The sequence below is a fragment of the Abrus precatorius genome, unplaced genomic scaffold, assembly GCF_003935025.1.
Source record: "Abrus precatorius isolate BTA unplaced genomic scaffold, Abrus_2018 Scaffold4, whole genome shotgun sequence".
Classification (NCBI taxonomy): Eukaryota; Viridiplantae; Streptophyta; class Magnoliopsida; order Fabales; family Fabaceae; genus Abrus; species Abrus precatorius.
This window is the reverse complement of record NW_020874384.1, coordinates 18,105,550-18,129,107: the sequence shown is the minus strand read 5'-3', so window position 1 is coordinate 18,129,107 and position 23,558 is coordinate 18,105,550. Positions and strand designations below refer to the sequence as shown.

The window sequence follows — 23,558 nt, the reverse complement described above, 5'->3', positions numbered from 1 at the left end:
TAGCAAATCAAAGCAACTTTCTTGGTTCCGTGTTTTTCCTTTTTTTTTCTTTCCAGAATTCTCGAATTTCATTTCTGGATAAGCTTCCTTTCTTCCTTCTTTTGAAATTACTCTCGATTCCGTTTTCTTTCTTTCTTTTTGGTGATGATGGGGATCTTTCCCTCTGAGAAAAGTCTGTGACTTGGAGAAAAGAAAAGAAAGATGAGCGCAGAGGATGACGACCCAGAAAGGAAGAGATTGAAATCAAGGCAAGAAAAAGCGTCGAATTCACATTTTAGCAACTTCCACCGCGATCTCATGGCTGGGGCGGTCATGGGTGGGTTTGTTCACACCATTGTCGCCCCGATTGAGAGGGCCAAGCTTTTGTTACAGACCCAAGAAAGCAATTTGGCCATTGTTGCAAGTGGTCGTCGCAAATTCAAAGGCATGTTCGATTGCATACGCCGCACTGTCACCGAAGAAGGCATTCTCTCTTTGTGGCGTGGCAATGGTAGCAGTGTTATTCGCTATTACCCTTCTGTTGCTCTCAATTTTTCCCTCAAGGTTTCCTCTTCTTTTCTTTTTTCTATTCTATATTACCTTCTATCTTTCTTTTATTATTACCTTTCGTGTTTGTATGGTCTTGCATGATATGTTCAATGGAGAATGTCATGTGGTATCTTGACCTGAAAAGAGGGATGGAAGGAGTTCGTTCAATCCATATCCAAACACCATTATTCGGATTCAATTGGGTTTGGTCATTTCCTGAAAATTTGGGATGGAAGCAATGTGCAAAGCTGTTGGTTATACATACTATTAAGTCGAGAGGGCAACTTCGTTTTCCTTTATGTTCTTGTAATTCCTTTTTCTATTTTCTTGCTGCTACAATATCAACGCTGATATTGTGCAGAAGTCTGATGTGTCTTTTCCTACTTCCCTTGCCTTTAGGATATTATCACGGACTGTCCACCTTTAATCGAAACACCTCTTTCTTTGAACTTTACTAGATTTTTACTTTACCCTTATTAGGCTGTTTCTTGAATTGCTTGCTATTGTAATTGATGTTTCTGTATGACTTTCTGCATTTTTAGCATTTAGACGTAAATTATAAGCAAACTCCTATTTTAGTCCTTAGATTGCGAGCGTTGGGTCACTTCAGTTTCTAACTTCACAAAATCTTCACTTTGATCCTTGATTTTACAAAAATAACATTTATTTTAGTCCTTTTATTATAAAATGACAATGACAAATAGAGTGAAAAAAGACTAAAATGAAGGTACTATGAAGTTAGAGATTGAAAGTGATCGACATGTACAATTGTAGGAACTAAAACGAGAGTGTACTCCTGCTCACCTGAAATTTCTTGTGGATTTTGTCTTCTGTTTTTCAAGTGTTTATTGGAAACCCTTTTTCAGTCTCTAGTGGGAGTAAGACCTCTTTCACAAATGCACGGTGTGGATGCCAATGCATGCTGAAAAATATTGGAAGTTGGATCCTATAATACATGTATGTATCAACATTTTTAAATTATGATATATCTATATATATATATATATATATATATATATATATATATCAACAAAATAACTGATTCATTGACCTATTGTACCATAAGAATTAGGTCGAGACTCTAGACACTTAAAAGTAGGGACTTGGTGATTTAATGCCTTGTATCATATAGACTCATTCATTATTTATTTAGTTTGAAGTTTAATTCCTTTAGGCCAGAATTTCCTTTGCCTCTTGAGAAGAATTTCCATTTATAGAAGCATAATTTGTCTCTATTTTTAATTACTGTGTCTGAGATTGGTTTTAAGATGGAGCTGAAAAAAATGGAATGTTTCAATGCAATTTGGGATGAGACAACTAGACTGTTTTGAGATCAATGCCATCAGTAATTTGATCCAAGTCACTTTTTTTATTTATTTATTTAGTGCAGTTGTCTTGGGAAAAAAAAAGGGGAAACTTATATATAATACCGTAGGTACTATTGATGTTGTTTCTCAATTAAAATTGACATTTCATCTTAATAACCACTACCTTCATCTTGGTAACTAAAATTGACTATGATGACTGAGATGAAATGCAAATTTTAATTGGGAAATATCACCAAAAAGTACTTATAGTACTATATTTAAGTTTTGAAAAAAATAAATAAAGCAATCCCAAAACTTATACTTGGTCATGATGCCAAAATGGAGAAAAGGAAATTGATAGATCCTTGGTTACTGAAGACATGTTCATCTTTAGAAGCAAAACAGGCACTATTCTCTCAGACAGATCTTGTGAAAAATTCCAGAAATTTTTCTGATTGAAGAAACTTCAGAAATCTTCTGAAAATTTTCTAACTAAATGCACTTTAAATAACGTTGCTGCTATAGTTGAAGAATTTGATGTAGCTCCTAATTAATGCAATTATAGAGGTTTAGAATAGCTGGCCGTATTTTTTATCGCAAATAGAAAAGAAAGGACATAAGCATTAATTCTCTTTTAAGACAATGCATTCCTAAGGATGTGATTAACGTGATGTGGATGTGGCTAAAAATCTATCTTTATAATGTTTCTTTTTATGTCTAGAAGATGACGGGACTGAGTATATTGATGTGTGAGTAAAAATGTGGCCTTTATTAACTGTTTTTGGTGTCCTAACCTAGGGTTGAAATGAATGTGTGGAATGCATATGCGTGCTAAAATACCAACCCAACTATTCAACTCTAGTATCTAGGTTAGTTATTTATTAAATTTCCAAAGAGCAGTTCTAATAATCTTGAAAGAGTATTTTTGCCGGCTTTGCTATTTTCTCCTCCTTTTCCACACGTGATCCTTTATGTCCTTTTACAGCCATGTGTTGTGTGGCTCAAAGGTGTAAAATAGAGAATGACTGACATTACAACTTCACTACTCATGCATTCAATGAAATATAACATCCAATATTCTAATAGAAAAACGTTTATTTCCACAATTGGCATGACAATGTGCTTCTTTTGGTCTTTCTGCCTGTCATCATTCAATCATTTAACTGAATCAAGAGTATATTTGAAGCTTAACATGTAATGTTACGGTTGATGCAGAGTCTTAATAGATCGTCTATTTTTTTTCAACAGGATCTTTACAGAAGCATGTTAAGAGGTGGAAACTCTAGTGATAATAACATTTTCTCGGGTGCATCTGCTAATTTCATTGCAGGGGCTGCAGCCGGTTGTACAACGCTTGTCTTGGTATACCCCCTTGATATAGCACACACCCGCCTCGCTGCGGACGTTGGAAGGACAGAAGTGCGCGAATTTCGCGGCATTTACCATTTTTTGGCTACCATATTCCATAAGGACGGGATTAGGGGAATCTACAGGGGCCTTCCTGCATCTCTACATGGGATGGTGGTGCATAGGGGCCTTTATTTTGGAGGCTTTGACACCATGAAAGAGATATTGTCTGAAGAATCAAAACCGGAGTTGGTGTTGTGGAAGCGTTGGGTGGTAGCTCAGGCAGTGACAACCTCTGCTGGGCTGGTATCTTATCCATTAGACACAGTTCGGAGGAGGATGATGATGCAGTCTGGCATGGAACAGCCAGTGTACAATAGCACCTTGGACTGCTGGAGGAAGATCTATCGGAAAGAGGGGTTGGCTTCATTTTACCGTGGTGCAGTTTCTAATGTGTTTAGGAGCACAGGGGCTGCTGCTATCTTAGTCTTGTATGATGAAGTTAAGAAATTTATGAACTGGGGGAGATTGTAAGAGCACCAACTTACCCAGGTTAGTTGATTTCATTTTGACACCAAAGGACACAACTTTATTTTGATTCTGAGGCTTAGGATAATTTTGCTAAGGTACAAATGAGCTCCATTTCAGTTCATTTGTAAATTCGTGTTTGATGCCACATTCCAATGCTAATGCCACGTTTGTGGCTCTGCTATACTAATTTTCATTTGCAATTGTTTACACAGATTAAGATCAGAAATATGATGAGTGCGGATTCAGATTCTGATTGGTGACAAATACGAGCATTTTGATTTTTTTTTTTATTTTTAAAAATAAAATACAATACAAATTTATACTATATTTTATTTTTAAAAATAGAAATCAAATATTTTCTAAAATTTCGATTTTCTATTTAAATATCTCATTGTTCTTTGTCTAATTTTAAATGCAAGGTGTTAACAACAATGCTAGAGTAGAGTCAAGCGTGTGCATAACTTAATTGGGGGGAGATTGGCCCAAAATTTATCAGTGCCCAACAAGCCACTAAAATAGTGAAAAATAAAATAAACCAATTAAAGGTAACAAAAAGCCACCTTTACAGAAAGGGTAACAAAAATTTGTTTAAAAGACAAAATGCCAAGAAACCTAGTTAGTGGCGTAGAGTGTGATACGGCATTAAACTCGTTAAATCAGCAAGTCGCAAGACTCCAAACAAGTCCCTTTACGAGGTTACTCATAGTACTAGTTCTTTTTTCTTTTTATGAAAATGTTAATATTAGTTTTTAGAAATAGTGTTAAACAACTAAAAGTAATAAACATTTTTTAATGATAATTAATTACTTTTAAATATTTAAAATATATATTAAAGACTAATGCTTTTTTCATGCATCATAAGAATATTATTAATTTAAAGTAAATATTTTAAACAAAATTAGAGATATATTGCATGACTAATTTTAATTTTAACAAAAATTATAAATTATAAATTAAATATTTTATTATATTGAATAGAACTAAATTTAAAATAGATAAACAAATAAAAAGGAGAGAAAAGAATTCCATAATTAGTTGATATATGAAGAAAATGATATTAGATTTCATAATTTGAACTTTTTAACATAAATAAAATAAAATAAACAATACATTAGGTATATGCATCAGTTTTAATTTAGCTTGACTTTCAATCTTGAAATTCTTTTCACATAGAAATTGATTATAGTTATAATTACTTTCAATGTTTTGAATTCTAACATATTGACAAATATAAATCAATTAAAATAAATTTTAGTATAAAACAAAAGTTAATTATAATTAACTTTAATATACATTAACGCGTTTCTAAAAATTATTTACTATGTTAAAAAATTAAAATTAAATATAAAAATTACAGTGAAATAACATAAAATAAAAAGAATTCTAATTTTAAATTTATTGTTTACCATCTTTCAACATATATAATTAAGCTAAACTCAAGTATATAAAATTAAAAGTCTTAGATATACATAATAAATATCTAAAATACATATTTATTATAATCATTACATGTGATGCTTATTGCGTTCGAGCAATGTATTATATATATATATATATATATATATATATATAATATAATATAATATACAATTAAACAATTAATAATACATTAAATTTAATAAATAATTAAAGTACAGTAAAATAATTTTTTAAAAAAATTATCTGCACTAATTCTTTAATTGTAATATAATATAAAATTATTTATGGTAATTAAACTAGATTATTTCCACTACCTCAAAATATCTGCTTCCACCTCATTCCTTTTTCTTTTCACTTTTTCTCTTCTTTCTCGCATATTAACTTTTGTTGTCCCTTAAATAATCGATTAAACTATATTTTAAATCTTTTAAAAAGTTAATTATAATTGATTGCTCTCTCGTTTACTAAAAAAAAAGTCAATTATAATTTACTTTAGTATAAACTAACACATTTTTAAAATTACTTATTATGTTAAAAAAAATATTTAAGATTGAATGTAAAAATTATAATGATATGGTAGAAAATAAACATACGAGTTTTAATTTTAAATTTACTGTGTATCATCTTTCAAAATATGTAACCAAATTAATTTCAAACGCATAAAATTAAAAAGTTTAAAGTACATAATAATTAAATGTCTAAAATACATATTCATCATAATCACTATTGGTCATGCTTATTACATATAGGGCAACAATGTGTTATATATATAATATACATTACATTATCATAAAAAATAATTAAAAGTGATTAAATAGAGAATAATTAAATTAATACTTACAAATATTTTTAAATAGACAATTAAATAATTACTGACACATTAAATTTAATAAATAATTAAAGTACAATGAAATAATTTTTTAAAAAAAATTACTTACTCTAATAATTTACTTCTAATATGACAATTACACTAGACCACCTTCTCTATCTCAAAATATTTATTTTCATTTCCTTCCTTTTTTCTCTCTTGTTGACTACTGTTATTTTTTAAATAATCTATTAAACTTGATTTCAAACTTTTTGATAATTTATTATAATTTATTTTTTCTCCTATCTACTAAAATCAACTATAATTGACTTTATACACAACATTATACATTAATCAAAGTTAATTATAACCAACTTCTATGACCGATGGTTAGGAAGGCGACATAACAGAAGTTGACTAAAATCATTTTTTATTTATCAAGAAAGTCTAATATAATTGACTTTTATTTTACACAGGACATGATATTTTTTAAACCAATTCAATTTGGGGATCTAAATAATATATCATTTTTTTAATCTTATTTCTGTAAAATACATCACAATTTGGGTGGAGGGTGTGAAAATAGTATTTTTATGGACTAGCAATAAGTTCATAGTATCAGAGTTTGTTCAATTTGAACGTTGGACTACCCACAGATGTCTAGTTTTGTTGGGTCCATCCATGCAAATGTCTAGTCCTATAAATTTCACACACCAGATGTTTAGTCTTGGTCGTGAGGGGTGTGTTAAGATGTCCCACATTGATTAAGAATAGAAGCATAATACTCTTTATAAAGGTTAGGATAATCCTCCACTTATGAGCTAGCTTTTGAGAGTGAGTGGAGTCCAAAGCCTAAATTTCTTAACATCACTCTTTCAAATTCTAGTAAAATGACTACTATATTTTTTATTAAAAACAACATTGATTATCATAAAATAATTAAAGAGGCTAATTGATGTTGGATTACAAGTGTGCAATACCTAAAGTCCAAGCATTATGGAGCATTTGATTTTGACATGAGCTAACTTTTGAAAGTGAGTGAGGTACAAAGTCCAAATTTTAGTTTTTGAAAATGACTACTATATTTTTTATTTTTTATTTCTAAAAAAACGGTGTGGTTAAAAAAAGGACAGTAGAAAAAATAACGTTGATTGTCATAAAATAATTAAAGAAGCTTTTTGATGTTGGACTAGTGTGCAATACCTAAAGCCCAAGCATTATGGAGCATTTGATTTTGACATGAGCAGCTTAAAGCAAAAGTGCATCACCTGTTGCCATTTTCACGTTGGGTGCCTAATTTTGTTTATCTGTAAATTTTTTAAACACAATTTGCATTTTAAAACCTTAATGATGTCTTGAATGCGGTTCGTCCATACCAGAAGCATGGAAATAGAATCATTGTGCTTACGTCAGGCTCTAAGATTCTAATAAGATCCGCCATTTTTAAAAAATAAAAACCACGGCATGCTTGCCACGTCTGATTTTGCATTATAGAAAGCAGAAATTTTGGAAAGTGAAACACGCACTCACTCACTCTCGGATTGTTGATGTAGTTGTAGTGGTTGAGGTCGTTGATGTCATCGTCTTCTGTCTTTTCCCAACTCAAAGGAGAAAATCATTGGGTCACATACATGGTGAGAAAGTGAGGTTAGCATTTAGGTCTCTTACCCTTAATTATATCACCTCTATGCCTCCTTCGTTTTCCTTAATTGGGAAAAGATCTTGCCACCCATTGTTTTTCTATATTTGTACTCTCTTTTTGGCACCACACCAATATCATCCGTGCTATGCAACTGCTATTGATGTTTTTTAAATCCCCAAGATTTTAATTAAAATTTCTAAAACAATTCGTTTTCCTAGTATTTTTGCGCCCGAATATATTAATATTATTAATAACTAGTACGTAGAAAACACCCATTTGCTTGAAAACAAGAAGAAAGCACCCCGCTAGGTGCTTGGTTGCTTAACTCTTTTGTTATTGGTTTCCTTTTTGAGGAGTAGTTTGTAGCTGACTTGGCATAATGCAACGTTGATTCTTGCTAAATGCTGACGAAAGTCATTGTTTAAACTTTCGAAACTATAAAGTTGAGACCCAAAGCTTACTTCGGTCTATGGGGCAAGAATGCCATGACGCACAGGCTCGTCTCACTGCATGATGTCAACGATTTGATACGATTGTCCTTGTCCCTGTTTCAGCTTTGAATGTATTCATGCCTTTTACTTTTGTGAAGGCTAGATTCAATACTAATTAGTAAAATATCTATGACATTTTCCATACGAATATATACGTTTTTTTTTTTCACAATTTGATGAAGCAAAACCAGTGAAACGATAATGCTATGACAGTGTAGGGTGATTCCCTTTACTAGTTAGTTTTTAATGTGGGACTTCGGCGAAAGTTTAAAAAAAAATGGAAAGATTCTACCATTCATATTCAAAACAATACAGTTGTTTTATTTTTCCCAAAGGAAAAGGCAATTTACACCGATGCAGTCAAAAAGCTTAAATCTAACAAGAGAATAATAAGATGCAGGTTTTTTACCCTCTTTTTCCCTTGTATGTTAAGGATATTCCTCAACTTATGATTAAAAAATAATTAATTTCAGGGGACAAAAATTAATAAAGTAAACTTCATTTTTTGAATAATTAATTTTGATATACAATATGAAGATTCAAAGCTGATGAGCATGGTTATGATCCAATTATCTATCAGTTTCGGTGGCTTTGTAGGTTTCCACTATGGAAGCCCTTTTACATAAATGATTCTGGGCGATAATAAGAACAGCATATTAATTGATTTGAAGAGGACGGCATCACACAGCTAGCTAGCCATGGAATTAGAGAATTTGGATGTGTACTAAGGGGCCAGCTAGCGCACCAGAAAGAGAAAGAGAAAAGATCCGTGTAGGATTTCAACAACATATAGTTGATATGTTTGCAATTATTGGAGGTGCATGCCTTTGTCACATATGTTTCTATCACAACCTATTCATCATCATCATCCTTTCCAAAGTACTTTTAGGTTTTGACAACTCTTGTTTTGTTCCTTAACGACTTAAACCCCAGACGGGACAACCAAAATGAAAAAGGGAAAACATCCCTCGCTTGAACGGCTACGATTATGCTTGTCATGGTCCCACTGCTACCCAATCAAAACCAAAATACCCACAACCCAGATTGCCATTCTCATTCAAACCAAAAGAAGAGAGAAGAAAACGAAGAAAACGACGAAATAATAAAACAAAATAGCATAATGCATAATGCATAATTTTACCCCCGGAAATAAATAAAATTTACATAGTGGTAAAAGGGAAGAGGAATAGATAAGCTTAGGATTCCCGAAACAAACTGACAAAGTTATTGCCCTATCTACGGCCCCGATTGCTTAATAATTGTCAATGGGACCCAATCTACGGACCCGATCAATTCGCTCAGTACACCGTTCAAGCCATGGCCAAATTCACGTCGTTACTATTACCAACTCATGAGTGACGATGGATACCGTTCCTTCCTGTACACGTGTTGCCTCCGCAAACCACACTCCCAGCTTCATTAATTCAATTCCACCGCTAGTATTTCATTTCCCTCTTCCCAAACAACCCCCTAAATTAAAATTCTCTTGTACTATTTTCAATTACAACACCAAAACACAAATTAGGATTTCGCCACAGGTACGAAACCCTAAATTATACAATTAGTTATGCTATGTTTTTTTTTTTCTCTCCCCCGAAATAATAATAGCTAGGTAGGCTAGCAATTATAGCATATTATATTTTATATTTATATAAAAATTATGGGAATGATAATGATATATATTGGTCATAGTCATACCCAGAGAACACCGACTTCAACGAGCTTGGGGATGAGGTGGCCGCTGACGTGGAGGGCGACGAGGGACTCCAAACCCCCGATGCAGGTGCCGCCGATGAAGGCGGCGGGGGCGCGAGCGTTGTCGGAGAGAGGGAGGGCGGCGATCTCGTGGTCGTCCAATTCGATGACGGTGGGGTGAACGCCGATGGTGGCGAGGAGCTTCTTCATGACGTGGCACATGCAGCAGGAGGATCGCGTGAAGATGATCACCGGGTGCTCCGATATCAGCCTTTGGATTCGGGTCTCCGTGGATTCGTCCAGCTCCATCGATAAGGAAGACGAGTTGGTCATAGAGGAACTCAAGTGGAGGTGGACGACGTCGTTTGAGAAGCACCGTATGTCTTGCATCCCCCCCCCTGCGCTATTACTGGGTTTTTTCAGTGTGTGAAACTCAAGGGTGAGGAAGTGGATAGGTGGAACTGAGTTTAAGGGAGTTCTTGTTTTATAAATACAAAAGGTCCAAATCGTGCTTGCTTACATCACAAACTAGTGTTTTTCATCTTCTATAATCCCTGCCACTCGACCTATCCCACGCGCGCTTATGCCATTCTTTTCCATCATTATTGTATTATACATCTACTTCAAAACTCACATACGGACGCAAAGTAAAAAATAATAATTTATATAAATTATGAAGATTTAAATTGTCTTAATAGACCAAAACTCAAATCACTGCTAGAATTATCGATCCAAACTCAAAATTATAGTTCAGAGATGAAACCCCATAGAGAGGAGGAAACTTTATGGTATTGGAATCTTAATTTAATGCTTAATTTCGTATGTATGTATTACGCAATTGGATTCGTCAAACAAAGAGATTCGGTTGTCTTTTTCTGATAAATTGTAGTCGATCCCTCCATAAAACCAGCCATGCTTTATTTTTTTATTAGTTTTAAATATTAAATGTTTGACAAGATGCGCTTGCTGAACCATATTATAGGTAGACATTTATATGTTTTCTTTAACTATATATCGCGAAACATCAATTTCTATTGATGCATACTCCGATACGAGATCTTTAGACTCTGGTTGTTGTCGCGCGTGAGCCATGTCATTTACGCTCATTCGGGGACACCGAGAATTTGGAGCTCAAGTGAAAACCCATTTAGTTGCTCAAAGATGGGAGGTCAATTATGCTCATTTTCAAAGAAAGTGAAATTAATTTAGTGGTCATTTTGATTCATACATTAATGAGTGTAACTTAGTATTCACAATAATGCATAGATAACGCTGTCAAAGGAAAAGCAAAACTATAACACATATATCAGGTTAATGGTTACATTAAACGATGTCGTTTTGATAGTTAAAGAAAATGAGTTATTCTCTCATTTCTGTAGATGACCAGTGGTTGACGAAAACAAAAGTGGGAGGAAAAGGGAATTGAAATGAGAGGGGATTTTTTTCTTCTACGACCGTCCTCGTGCCACATGTGAGCGTGTATTAGTGCAAAATTTGACTCTGCTTGATTCACTGAGCTTCAAAGTTTATGTTTATAAAATATTTTAAAGGTTGTGATTTATTCAATACTTATGTCACTCTAAGGGATCAACATCCTGCCACATGTCTACGGTCACGTAACATTTTCGTTAACGCTAACTCATAGTTGAGTTTAACTAACAAATTTCTATTTGATAACTTCTAAATAATTTCATTCAAATTTAAACAATTTAGACGTTAAATTAGCATAGAACTTTAGGAGCTTATTTATTTTAAAAAAGAATATTTCTAAAATAACTTTTTTATATAAAAACATTATTATTTTATTTAATTTTAAAAAATAGAATCAAAATAAAGTAACATTTATAATGAAAAATAAATAATAGTTTTAATGTGGATTTAAATATATATATGTATATATATAATAAAGTTGTATAAAAATATTAAATATTATATTACTTATTAAATTCTTATTACATAGGCTCTTTTTTATATAAAAAATACCAAAAAAGATAATACAAATATAATTTTTTTTTAAAGATTGCACAGTATTTTTTAATAAAAATTTCATATTTTTTAAAGTTGTCAGTGATTATATTTTATTTTTAAATTATTATTATTATTTAAAAAATCATTATTAATAATTTTGTATAATTTTTTTGTTTTATTAGTATTTATACTAAAAATTATCAATGACGACTATTTAATTTTATATTTTTATATATTTTTTATAATTCATATATATATATATATATATTAAAAAAATGATGATGTGGTGACGTGACATTGAGTTGGAGGTGGAACGGTGAGATTGAAGCGTGACGTGAGTAAAAGTTAACGGCATTGTGTTGTGTGGTAAAAAGCAGACTTAACGGGCAAAGGAATGGTGTGGCCATGACATCATCAATCATCATCAGAGGGACTTGAAACTTTTCCAAGTCATAGTCTCATTCTATTCTTCCTTCATTCCCCGGTTCAGTCAACTACTGCACTCTCCATTCTTTCTTATTATAAACCCATTCATGGATCCACCTTCACTTTTACTTCCATTTATAACTTCTATTTTATGAACAAAATTACATGGTTAGCTCCCATAAATCCCCTTAAGAAAATCAACTTGTCTCTATGATCTTGGTATTAAGAGAGTAATATAATGAAACAACTTGGTGGAAAAGCTTTAGTGTGTATTGAAATTTTAAAATGCGCAGAGCTTTTAAATGAGAAGGTAGTGAGTTAATGGCAATGGAGGGTGATAAAAAACAAACATATACTGAGGATATATACCTTAGACGACAAGAGTTTGCTGCGACTTTCTTCTTCGGAAAGGTTTCTGTGGGATTGGATGAATGGATTCTGAAATCTCAGTGGAAATATTGATATGTGATGTGGCTGAGTGGATCAAATGCAATGTGCAAGAGTGGACCAAGAGTGCTTCTTAGCCTACTACCCCTTCCCCTTGTGTGAGGAAGCAACTTTTTAATCAAATCATGAACTGCAAAATAAAAAAAAAACAGCGTGATTATACATAGCTACCATCAAATGAATGCATTGCATTAATCTTTAATGGATTTGACAGTGGGTGGGTTCAATGGGAGGACTTTATATTAGTGGTTGATTTTATAAGTTGCATAAATAAAAACAAGTCCATTTATTTGAATTCTGTCGTGACTCCCTATGTCTCAATCTTTAAAATTGTGGAATAAACAAATCTTGTTTAATTAACTTAGCATATGTCCCATAAAGTGCAAGTCACATGTCACGGTTCCGGGAACTCGTCAAAGTTTTATTCCCTTCCTATTATTATTGCTTCCAATGCCCCAAATTTATATGCACATTAACGACCATTCAAACTCCACCTTTTCTCCTTTCATCCATTTCACGTATTACTTCAATTATATAAATTGATAAAATCTGTTACCACACTTTCCCATACATGTTAATGGACATTTTGTGAAAACAAAATTCAATTGTCGCTAAATTTTGTTACACAAATCAAACACAATAATTCCAAATACAATAAAGTGTTTATCTTTAATTTCATGTATTTATTATTATTTTAAAATTCCACAACTTTAATTCCCGTTCGGAATTTATTAAACTCTCTATTGAAAGTTAAATTCCAGGTACAATTTATAAATTAATTTTGAAATTTAAATTTTATAAATATAAAAAAGAAATATGCAAAAGCCGAAAAGAAATTCAAAATATCTGCTCTGTTAACGGGCTTGTCAATAGGTTAATTTGCCTTATTTTTTTAATGAACTTTTAGGATCAATATAAATACAAATCAGTCTTGACCCCAAAAACATAAAAAGCCTTTTGTAAAGAGGTAAGCCCAGAAATAAAGTGGATAAACTTTGTTTTTGGTAAAAAAAAAGTTTTGAAGAAACCGAACCAGTCAAAAACCAGAGCTGCGTATTGGACTCCTGTCAGTTTTTTTGCACCACCCCTTTTTTTATTTACAGCACTCTTAATTATTTTGTCAATTTTTGTTTTTATAATATCCCGATGTCTGATACTATTTCTGAAAATAATTTTGGGATAGTATTTCAGAATGTTTTCTTAAAATAAATTCAAGTGTTATTAATCACTAATTTTAAATATTCGATTGTTAATTTAAAGATTATGAACGACGAAGTTTCAACCGTCAGTATTCAGTTTTAATTTATTTTATCTTTTAAGGTCGAAAGTCAAAAAATACAATTAAAATTGTAAGTTGTCGAGATATCGTATTGAAAAAAAACGAGTGTAAGATATATTAAGAAAAATATAATTTAAAAAAAATAAATTTAAACATCCATATAATTTTTACCTCTACAGTCATATTTGACTATGAACGGCCCTTAATGATTTTTTATTTGAAATCTGTGGGACAAGTAAAAGCTTACTTAAATTACAGTGACATCACTTGCAGAGAATTATCCTCAGAACATTCGATTCTGGTCCCCTCTTACCTTCATCGTGATCAATATAATTTTAAATCAAAATAAAAAAAAAATTCGCTGCCAATTAAATTTTGTTTTAGACGAGGATATAATTTAAATTCCGAATATATAAATAGAAAACAGTGTACCATAAAAATACTGTTATGTAACTTAAATACAGTTTTCTGAACAAAGTTTGCTAGAGAGTGTTTTCATGATCAATTTTTCAATTAATAGGAGTGTTTAAGATTCACCATCAGAGTTGTTTGGTAGAGAATTTGGAGGAGATGGAGGGGAGATGATAATAAATAAATAAATTATTATATTTATGTTAATTTATTCTTTTATTTAAAAACTTGAATGTAACTTGTTTGAAAAAGTTTTCACCATAAAATTGTTTGGCATTAAAATTTTCTCTTACTGTTAAGCAGATCTTTTAAAAATAATCACAATAAAAACTAATTATACTTAACAACCTTTAATCAACGCGAAGAGATGAGTTAAAATCTGTACTATTTTATATAAATGAAAGAAGCGTGGCAAAAACAATTGTAATTTGTAATCCTAATAAACGAGTTAGTGAGAAGTGGCTTGGTTGAACTGACATGGATAACGTGGTTATGGCTACACGCGTCCTCTATATTGAAAAAGAAGGATTTTGGGTGGAAGGAAGCGATAAGTCGAGAACTTTCCAGAACTTGTACAAAATATCTTTGATCACAGCAAAAGCAGAGTGACAAATGGCAGAACCTTCTCACATTCTTCAGAAAGAGGTAAAATATTTATCTCTGTCTCTAGAATCTTCCTCACCCTTTCCCTTAAATTCCTTATTCGCCATGCCTCTACTACCAAGTGCTAATCCACTCCATTTCAACGAAAACCACACACAACCGAAAACGGAGATGAAGGGAGTTACAGTGAAAGAGGAAGAGACAGCGCCATTCGCCACGGTTTCTTCGTCCTCCAACCTCTCTCCTCAACCCATGGAAGGGTTGCACGAGGTGGGTCCTCCTCCATTTCTGACCAAAACTTTCGAAGTCGTCGAAGACCCTTCCACTGACTCCATCGTTTCGTGGAGCAGAGCACGCAACAGTTTCGTCGTTTGGGACTCTCACAAGTTCTCAACCACCGTTTTACCTCGTTACTTCAAACACAACAATTTCTCCAGCTTCGTTCGTCAACTCAACACTTACGTAAGTACATTTATTCTTTCGATGTTATGTTACATGTTTGATCTTACAAACAGTGGACTTAACTTTGAAAACTATTATTGTGTAAATGCAGGGGTTCAGAAAGATTGATCCTGATCGATGGGAATTTGCGAATGAAGGGTTTTTGGCGGGGCAGAAGCATTTGTTGAAGACGATAAAGAGAAGAAGGAACGTGACTCAGCCGCAGAGCGTGGGTGGAGGTGGGGCTTGTATTGAGTTGGGTGAGTTTGGGCTTGAAGGTGAGGTTGAACGGCTGAGGAGAGATAGAACGGTGTTGATGGCTGAAATTGTGAAGTTAAGGCAGCAACAGAACAATTCAAAGGAGCAAGTGTTGACCATGGAAGCTAGGTTGCAAGCTACTGAGAAGAAACATCAACAGATGATGACTTTTCTTGCCAAAGCACTTAGTAATCAATCTTTTGTGCAACAGCTTCTACAGAGGAATGCTCAGAAGAGAGAATTGCAGGGTGTCAGGAGAAAGAGGAGACTCGCTGCTTCTCCTAGTGTGGAGAATTTGCAATTGGATCAGGATCCTGTGATTGCTGCAGTTCCATTTGAGGAACAAAATGGAGAAGAGTTGGCAGCTATTGAGTCCCAGATGGAGTCTTTTTTCTCTTGTGATGAAGAATCGAGCAGTGAAATCAAAGACCCAATATCGGGTTCAGTTCCAATTGCAAGTGGGAGTGATGCAATCTGGGAGGACTTGTTGAGGCAAGAGTTGGTTGTAGGGGATCCTGAGGATGAGGTTGTGATTGGTGATTTTTCGCAAATTGATGCTCCTGTGGAGGATTTGGTAGCAAGGCCTGATGATTGGACTGAGGACTTGAAAAATCTCGTGGATCATATGGGTTATGTTGGGTCCAAACCGTAGAGGACATAGTGGTTACTGGTTGTAGAATTTTTAGTGTCATTGGCCTCGGCTAAATTTCCCCTTGCACTGCGGTGGTACGGTTTCCTTGTTTTATTTTGTTGATATTTGTGGTTTGATAATTTGTGTGATAGTAATTGATGTAGAATATGAATGGTTTTGTATGCAGCAAGGAAGGTGGTAGTTGCTGAAGAGGCCAAAAGATATTGCTCTTTATCTGTATCCTTTGTAATCAGCATATGTTGTGTCAAAGCTATTTTTTACTTTGTTGCCTTGCTTATAATAACTACATTCTATATTTTTGCAGGCGATATCGGAGGCAGAAGATATTCAAGGGATGATCCAAATCATTGACTGGGAAAAGTTGTATTAATCTACTCGTAAATTTGCTGGATTGTCATTTTTTCAGTGTTGAGACTTGAGAGATGGATGAGATCATTTGATTATTGTATAAAGTGCACGTTTCTGTAATAAACGCATCATTCGCAATTCTTTCCATATCAGTTCTCTCCCGGTTTATTGTAAATTGAATCATTAATGAAGAAATAAGCATTTGTTTTCCAGTTTCAACACATCTTCTCTTACTTTATTTTTGTGAACCAATGAGTTCTACTGATCTATATTTATCGCTTTAAGAACATCACTTTGGTAGTTTAAATTGTAGCATCTAGAGCTTATGTCATTCTCTTCAGTTGTAGGTGTATAGTCATCAGTATACACACACTAAGAATGTTTTTGGAAGTAACTAACACCAAAAGTATAGATATAGATATTTGTAATTGGCACTCGTGCATTTCAATTAATATAAATGATTCTGTCAAGTTACATTAAAAAAACACGATAACAGTATAAAATGATAAATTTTTTGGGTCGTGAAATTAAAACTCTACTCGGAAGTGCTGTGGTGGAAGCCATGGCACTTTTTTCCTGTCAATGGAAACCAGGGGCTTGAATAACGATTTTGATATAAGGAAATTGTTTGGGCTTGATCGGTGACCAAACTATAGCCCTAATATTTTGGGTTATATGGCTTAGGATGAGCCCGTGGAGTGCTTGTGCCAAGCAAATCCCAGGCCCCTCAAGCCCTTCCACTCATTTAGCATTTTTTCAGGTAGCACATTTTTTGACCAATAAAAAAACTAAATTTTTGTAATAAATTGAATTGAATTTTCGCACACTTGTTTTTTCTAATTTTTAAATTGCAATGTTATTTTCTTACAAATTCTTGAACCAAATATTTTTAAAAAGTTGCTAAGAAAATTTAATTAGAAAAAAAACGCGATCGTACTCTGACTTTTGTGAATTCTCTAATTTGGTATCTGTCCACCGAAATGCATTGACATCAAATCGTGGTGATAGGTCGTACGGATTCAAATGACCCCTCCCTCCCCAAATGAATACCAAGGAAAATGGGAAATATATATTAGAATCAGCCTTTTTTATCGTTAAATAAATTATGTATAATTTTTTAAATAGAGAAGAATATTGTCTCAATTTTAATTTAAAATTATTAAATGTCTTTAATGACTTAAAAATACATTCAATGTTTTCTATATTTCAATATAATGTTTTATTTACTTTTGTATCATTAATTGACAACTTTGTAATAATGAATAACAAAAAATATATTGTCGTCATTTATGAAGAAGTAACAACTATGAACCTGCTTAGGTCTTTGGAAGCGAAATAGTATGGAGGATAAGTACGCAGTATGCTATCCACGTAATGGAAAATAAAAGGAACGGTTGTTCTTCACCGGGGTAGACCTCATGAACCTAATTTCACATAAAAAAAAAAGTGAATATGTTGGTTTCAATGCTTGAGTACAATTAATTTGAAATTATAAAATTTTTGTTAGTATTTTATCATAATTTAACTTGAAAATTTTATTATTAATAATTTTAAAAATTAATATTAACAAAATCAATAATTTTAAGTACAGAGTTTTTTTAAGACTTAACTTGAATCAATTTATTTCCCGTCAGGTGGATTTAGTTCGAGTTACAAAAAAAATTACATTTAAACTTAATCATACCAATTTATTTTCTAATCAATTTACATATTTTTTTTCTCTAGATTCGACTCTATCTTTCTCTTAAAAAAGCATTCCTTTCGAATATGAGAAATAAAGTATGCTTTTTATTTTATTTTTTAATGTTAACAAGTATCATTAAAAATTATTTAAGTGATAAAAAATATTACTGACGTGATTGTCATGATATATAATGTAAATTTATCATAATTTTTAATGATTTTTTTTATTGATTAATAACTCAAGTAGGACATATAAGTATTACCGACAGATTATGTTTCGTCGGTCATATAGCTGTCGCTGTCTATTCCATGGAACCTTTCTTTGCTGCCATCTCTAATCCATTAATTCCTTGACTTACTTTTCCCTTTCTTCTCATTTTGTCTCAAAATTTTCACAATTCCAAGTCAAATTCAGTTCCATCTTTCCCTGTGTTGGCGACCTCATTCATAATTTCATATCTCATTTCTTTGGTGTAAATAATTGCATCAGGGCATCATTGCCCTGCAAATTTTCACAAGCTTGAGTTGAGTGAACCAGTTCACAGGGATACTTAACGTGTGTTTGGATTAATTATTTTTTTAATAATTGATTATGTTTATAATTATTTATTATTATAATTAACTATATAAAAAACTTTTTGTATTTGAATATGTTAAATGAAAATTGGTTTTAAAAAAATTTATTGTGTTTGAACTGTATAAAGTAATCATTTTTTATGCTGAAATTTAAAAGATGATATAAAATTATATATAATAATTAGTGTTTGTGTTTGAAATAATTAATTACTAAGGATAAAATAAAAAAATTAACTACAAAAAAAGTTGGCAATTTTCAATTATTATTTTATCTAATTGTGATTTTATGTAATAAAGAGTATGAATTTTATGTTCCAAATAGGTCTAAATTGACCTTGTTCGAGTCATGAAGATGATATGTTATACACTTTCTATAAATTCTAAGATGGACTGACTTGAATGTTAAATCAAATATGGAAGATTAAAAAAATAATTTTGCTTAAACGGTATTTCTTCAAACTGTATTTGATGAGTAATGTATAGTTGCTCCGGCTTAAAAAAAAAAAGAAGCTTAAACATGATCGATTTATTGTTCAAATTTATAAAAAAATATAAATTAATAGTCTGAGGTCGAGGTCATATGCGAGACAAGTTCTCATGAATTAAAAAAAGGTACATTTTGATTAATAAGGGTTTCAATACATGCTTATTAATTAATCTATTGATTTATTTTTGAAATTGCACTAAAAAAACAAATTAATACTCGTAAATTTGAATTATATGCGATCTAGTCTTTAAATTATGTGTAATTTTTAAAAGTTAGAGACTAATTTGTATACAATTTATATTTTTAAGGATATTTTTTAAAAAATAGTTAAAGAATTATTCCACGCATATTAAAGGCTTTAAAAGTTAAAATATACTTTTTCTAATTTAGAAATTAAGTAGCTCATAACCCAAATATTAAGATATTAATTTATATTTTTTTCCCTAAATCTTACTGTTGAGTCTATACTCAGGTTATAAACGAAAGGGTTGGGGGGAGGAGCGAGGTGGGTGTCAGCCCCTTCGATTTGTTTTTTCTTTTAATTATGTATATTTAGATTTTATTAAATGCAAAAATATATAATTTAGTACTATAATTATGTATATTTATAAGATCACCACAATTAATAGATGTTAAATTCTTTAAATATATTAATATGAAAATATTACATTCATTTTAATAATATTTGTATTTTAAAAGAAACCAATCTTTAAAAATTAATTAAATAATATTAATTACATTCAGAAAATATAACATATACGTTGGATTTTCTTCATTATTAGGATAATGTATTACGTACACACAATATTAATATGGTTATGAGCATGCACTTGTTAGTGGCGCAAATGTAATGCCGGAGAATCACACAGAAGAGAACATCAGTGATGCAGGTTTTAAAGATCCCATCCATTAATTTAAAATATGTGCCATTCCTGTGTAAATAGTGTTGGGCCATCTAAATTACTGTTATGCATACATAATTAATTACGTAGTTTTAGGCAATTGTCTCAATGAAAATTTGACGATTAGGCCTTATTATCATCAATGGATATCGTGACTAACCTTAAAATGAATTGAATTAAAGGTTTTATGTGATTGTTAATAAAAAGGTAATCTTCCACGAAAGCAAAGCACAAAAATTGGGGATTATTTGCGTGAGTGGAATTAAGGGGAAGGAACTTGGCCCGGTTCATGTCATATTCTTAAGCATTATTGAATGACGACAGACATAGCTAACAGAACCTTTTATATTCAGTTGTCATCGGCGAAGAATGATGAATCCAATACCCCTATGAAATTCAGACTCCAAGTGAAGCAAAACAATTCAGATGATATTCTTGTCGATCACCGCCAATTATTGACCAAAAATTTTACGAGAATATCTCACGAGTCACCACAAAAGCTAAAGGTGGATAAATAGAGCACTAAAATGTATATCTTTCAATTAATTTTTTTTTAGGAGAGCCACAAGACACTATAGATTAATATTAATAATTATAGAGTGATAAATTTGATATATTTTAACTAATTATTATAGCCACAATTTATGTCCAACAAAATAAGATATTTAACAGTTTGTTGAGTGTCCAATCTTATAGAAATTTCAATATTATGCACACACGCTTACACAAGATCCATCGACACTGTATGTAAATTTTGAAAGGCTTACGCTTTATATAAATTATGAATTTACCTATTTATTTAAAAAAATCATGAAGTAAGAGTATACAATAACATATGAGTGTTTAACATATAATTAAATAAACATTTATTATTAAATTATCGATATATGAGTTTTTAAACTAAGGATTACGTATTATATAAATTAATAATATATATGATTAAAGAGTTTTACTGATAAAATTTATTATTTATAAAAATTATCAAAGATATAAGTTTGTCAGACTTACACTCGGTAAATTTTATCTAGGATAATTTCACCTGGCTTGTAGATTTTCATTAATTGAAGATTTGTGAGTTTAACACAAACTATTTAATCGAGCTACGCAAAAATCCAATTAAATCATATTAAAAAAATTTAAATAATATAATTCAGTGTTTAATCCATAGAGTCGGTTTATTTTATAGCAGACAACTCCGTTAATTAATCGATTGTAAACTTAACATTTTTGTATGCAAAATTCAGTTTAAATTAATATTAAATCGGTTTAATCAAAACTAAATTATTATTATTATTTTATGAAAAAAAAAAAGATAATATAGTTCTGAAATCGATCCTCGTCATAGCTTTAAAATTGGGTTTAGTTTAGTTTTATAAGCAAACCAAATAATACATACTCCTATTATTTAATTTGTGAAATTTAAAAAAAAAAGTGTTCCGATAGAACCTGTCAATACCTTGAAGTTTTATAAAATAATCTATTTTAACCTTAAGTCTAACTCCGATGCTACAATATTAAAGTTAACACAACAAATTAATGTGTGCATGTGTGTATTGTATTGTTATTTATTTATTTTAAATAAGTAAATATATATTAGTGGTTATAATTAACCTTTTAGCACCTGTGTGTGAGAGGAGAGAAAGAAACCAGTGAAAGCACGCAAGTCTATATTGAGGGTAGAAGGTTGCAACATAAGATTAAGAGGAGTGTCTTCAGGTTTCGTATTGGATAAGATTGATATTATTGGTTGAAACGTTTTAATATTTAATTAATAGTGGGGAAGGGATGATGATGATGAGGTGAGGTTAGGTCATAATAAACTATTCTGGTAACTGTGTCTGAAGTATATTCAAAATGCATTCAATGATTCCAATTTACACAGAGAATAGGAAGCATAAATGCCGAAGAAAACGAGGAAAGCATAAGAGGGTTCATGGGTGATTCTTGATTATTATCCTTGTTCTTTTAGGCTGAGGATAATGCTATTATGATTATCTTGCTCATTTATCGCTCTCGTGACTAAACACTCTTTCCCACGCTTCATTTTCCTGCTGGGTATAGGAATAGGATGCATAGTGGATTGTGTTTGTGTGTCCGATTCTGGTGAACGTGCACTTATACCCCCACACACTCACAAAGTCCACAACACAAACATATGCACGAGCCTGTAGGTATCTTTTCAACGGAAAAGGATGCCTCATAATACAACATTATTTTTGCCCTCCCATGAAAATCATAGTTTTTGTTTATATATTTGCATATATATATAAAAAAAAAAAGAGATTTGATTTGATTATATAACAAAAAGAATGAAGAAGGAAATGGATTGGGTACAAGGGTATCTAATTCGCACATGTCATCATTCACATAAGGACAAAACCCCATCTCTCATCCACTCCTGATGTAGCCTTCTTCGTACCTCCAATTCCTTAATATAAGCCTCAATCTATGAGGCACTAGAAGTAAACTAAGACTAGAGGCCGCCCCCCCCCCCCCCTAACCTAATTAAAGCCCCTGTCTCCTCTCTCGTTTTATACATTCCTTACGAGGAAAATAAAACATGTTCATGGATTTGGAATGGTTGTTTCCAATTCCAAGTGTCCCTTTTGTTTCAACAATGTTCACTCTGCTGGCTTTAATAGGAGGCTTGTTGGTTTATCTGTATGCACCCTATTGGGGAGTAAGGAAGGTTCCAGGCCCACCATCTCTCCCTCTTGTAGGACACCTTCCTTTGTTAGCTAAGTATGGTCCTGATGTGTTCTCAGTCCTCGCCAAGCAATATGGCCCAATCTACAGGTTAGTATTTTTCTTACATATATATGTATGTATTGTATATATGCACCCTTTGGTACTTGATATTTAGTGCACCATATTGATGTTTTGATTTATTATACTTATTCTCCTTTTCTTCCCCTTCGTTGGATTGATAAGGAAAAGGGTACTATGATAGCATATCGATCTTACTTTCGGGGATGAGTTTAAGCCGAATCATGTTGGAAGCTAAATTTTGACTTGTGAAGTTGGTTGTGTGTGGTATGGTGTAGGTCGCTGTCCCTGTGAGCAGGAAGAATAATTATATATAAATTGATAAAAGTAATTATTCTATAATCCAATTGCCCTAGTTGTGTTCTCGTTTATTCAGTTGCTTCCTTCATTCCATACAATTTAAAAAGAAAAAACTTGAAAAAAAGGACCCAGCGCCAGAATGCTTTGATCGATGTGTTTCTCAACTCGAGCAAATGCTACAAAATATTGTTTAATATACTCTTCTGAATATACTACTTTTTATTGTTATGTGAAAGCACTTAA

The 23,558-nt window shown here is 31.9% G+C and overlaps 3 protein-coding genes across 3 annotated transcripts; 2 read left to right on the top strand and 1 right to left on the bottom strand.

Moving 5' to 3' along the window:
* The first annotated feature begins 61 nt into the window (after positions 1–61).
* On the top strand, positions 62–3,801 carry LOC113865776 (probable ADP,ATP carrier protein At5g56450). Its single transcript, XM_027500519.1, has 2 exons — positions 62–543; positions 3,084–3,801. Exons 1-2 carry the CDS (start codon positions 202–204, stop codon positions 3,714–3,716), a joined length of 975 nt encoding a protein of 324 aa, XP_027356320.1. The 5' UTR covers positions 62–201; the 3' UTR covers positions 3,717–3,801.
* A 5,864-nt stretch (positions 3,802–9,665) lies between these two features.
* Positions 9,666–10,265, bottom strand: LOC113865697 (glutaredoxin-C6-like). The gene has a single exon (XM_027500417.1). It carries the CDS (start codon positions 10,156–10,158, stop codon positions 9,766–9,768), a length of 393 nt encoding a protein of 130 aa, XP_027356218.1. The 5' UTR covers positions 10,159–10,265; the 3' UTR covers positions 9,666–9,765.
* A 4,632-nt stretch (positions 10,266–14,897) lies between these two features.
* On the top strand, positions 14,898–16,879 carry LOC113864987 (heat shock factor protein HSF30-like). Its single transcript, XM_027499278.1, has 3 exons — positions 14,898–15,364; positions 15,456–16,327; positions 16,420–16,879. Exons 1-2 carry the CDS (start codon positions 14,912–14,914, stop codon positions 16,251–16,253), a joined length of 1,251 nt encoding a protein of 416 aa, XP_027355079.1. The 5' UTR covers positions 14,898–14,911; the 3' UTR covers positions 16,254–16,327; positions 16,420–16,879.
* The last annotated feature ends 6,679 nt before the right edge of the window (positions 16,880–23,558 follow it).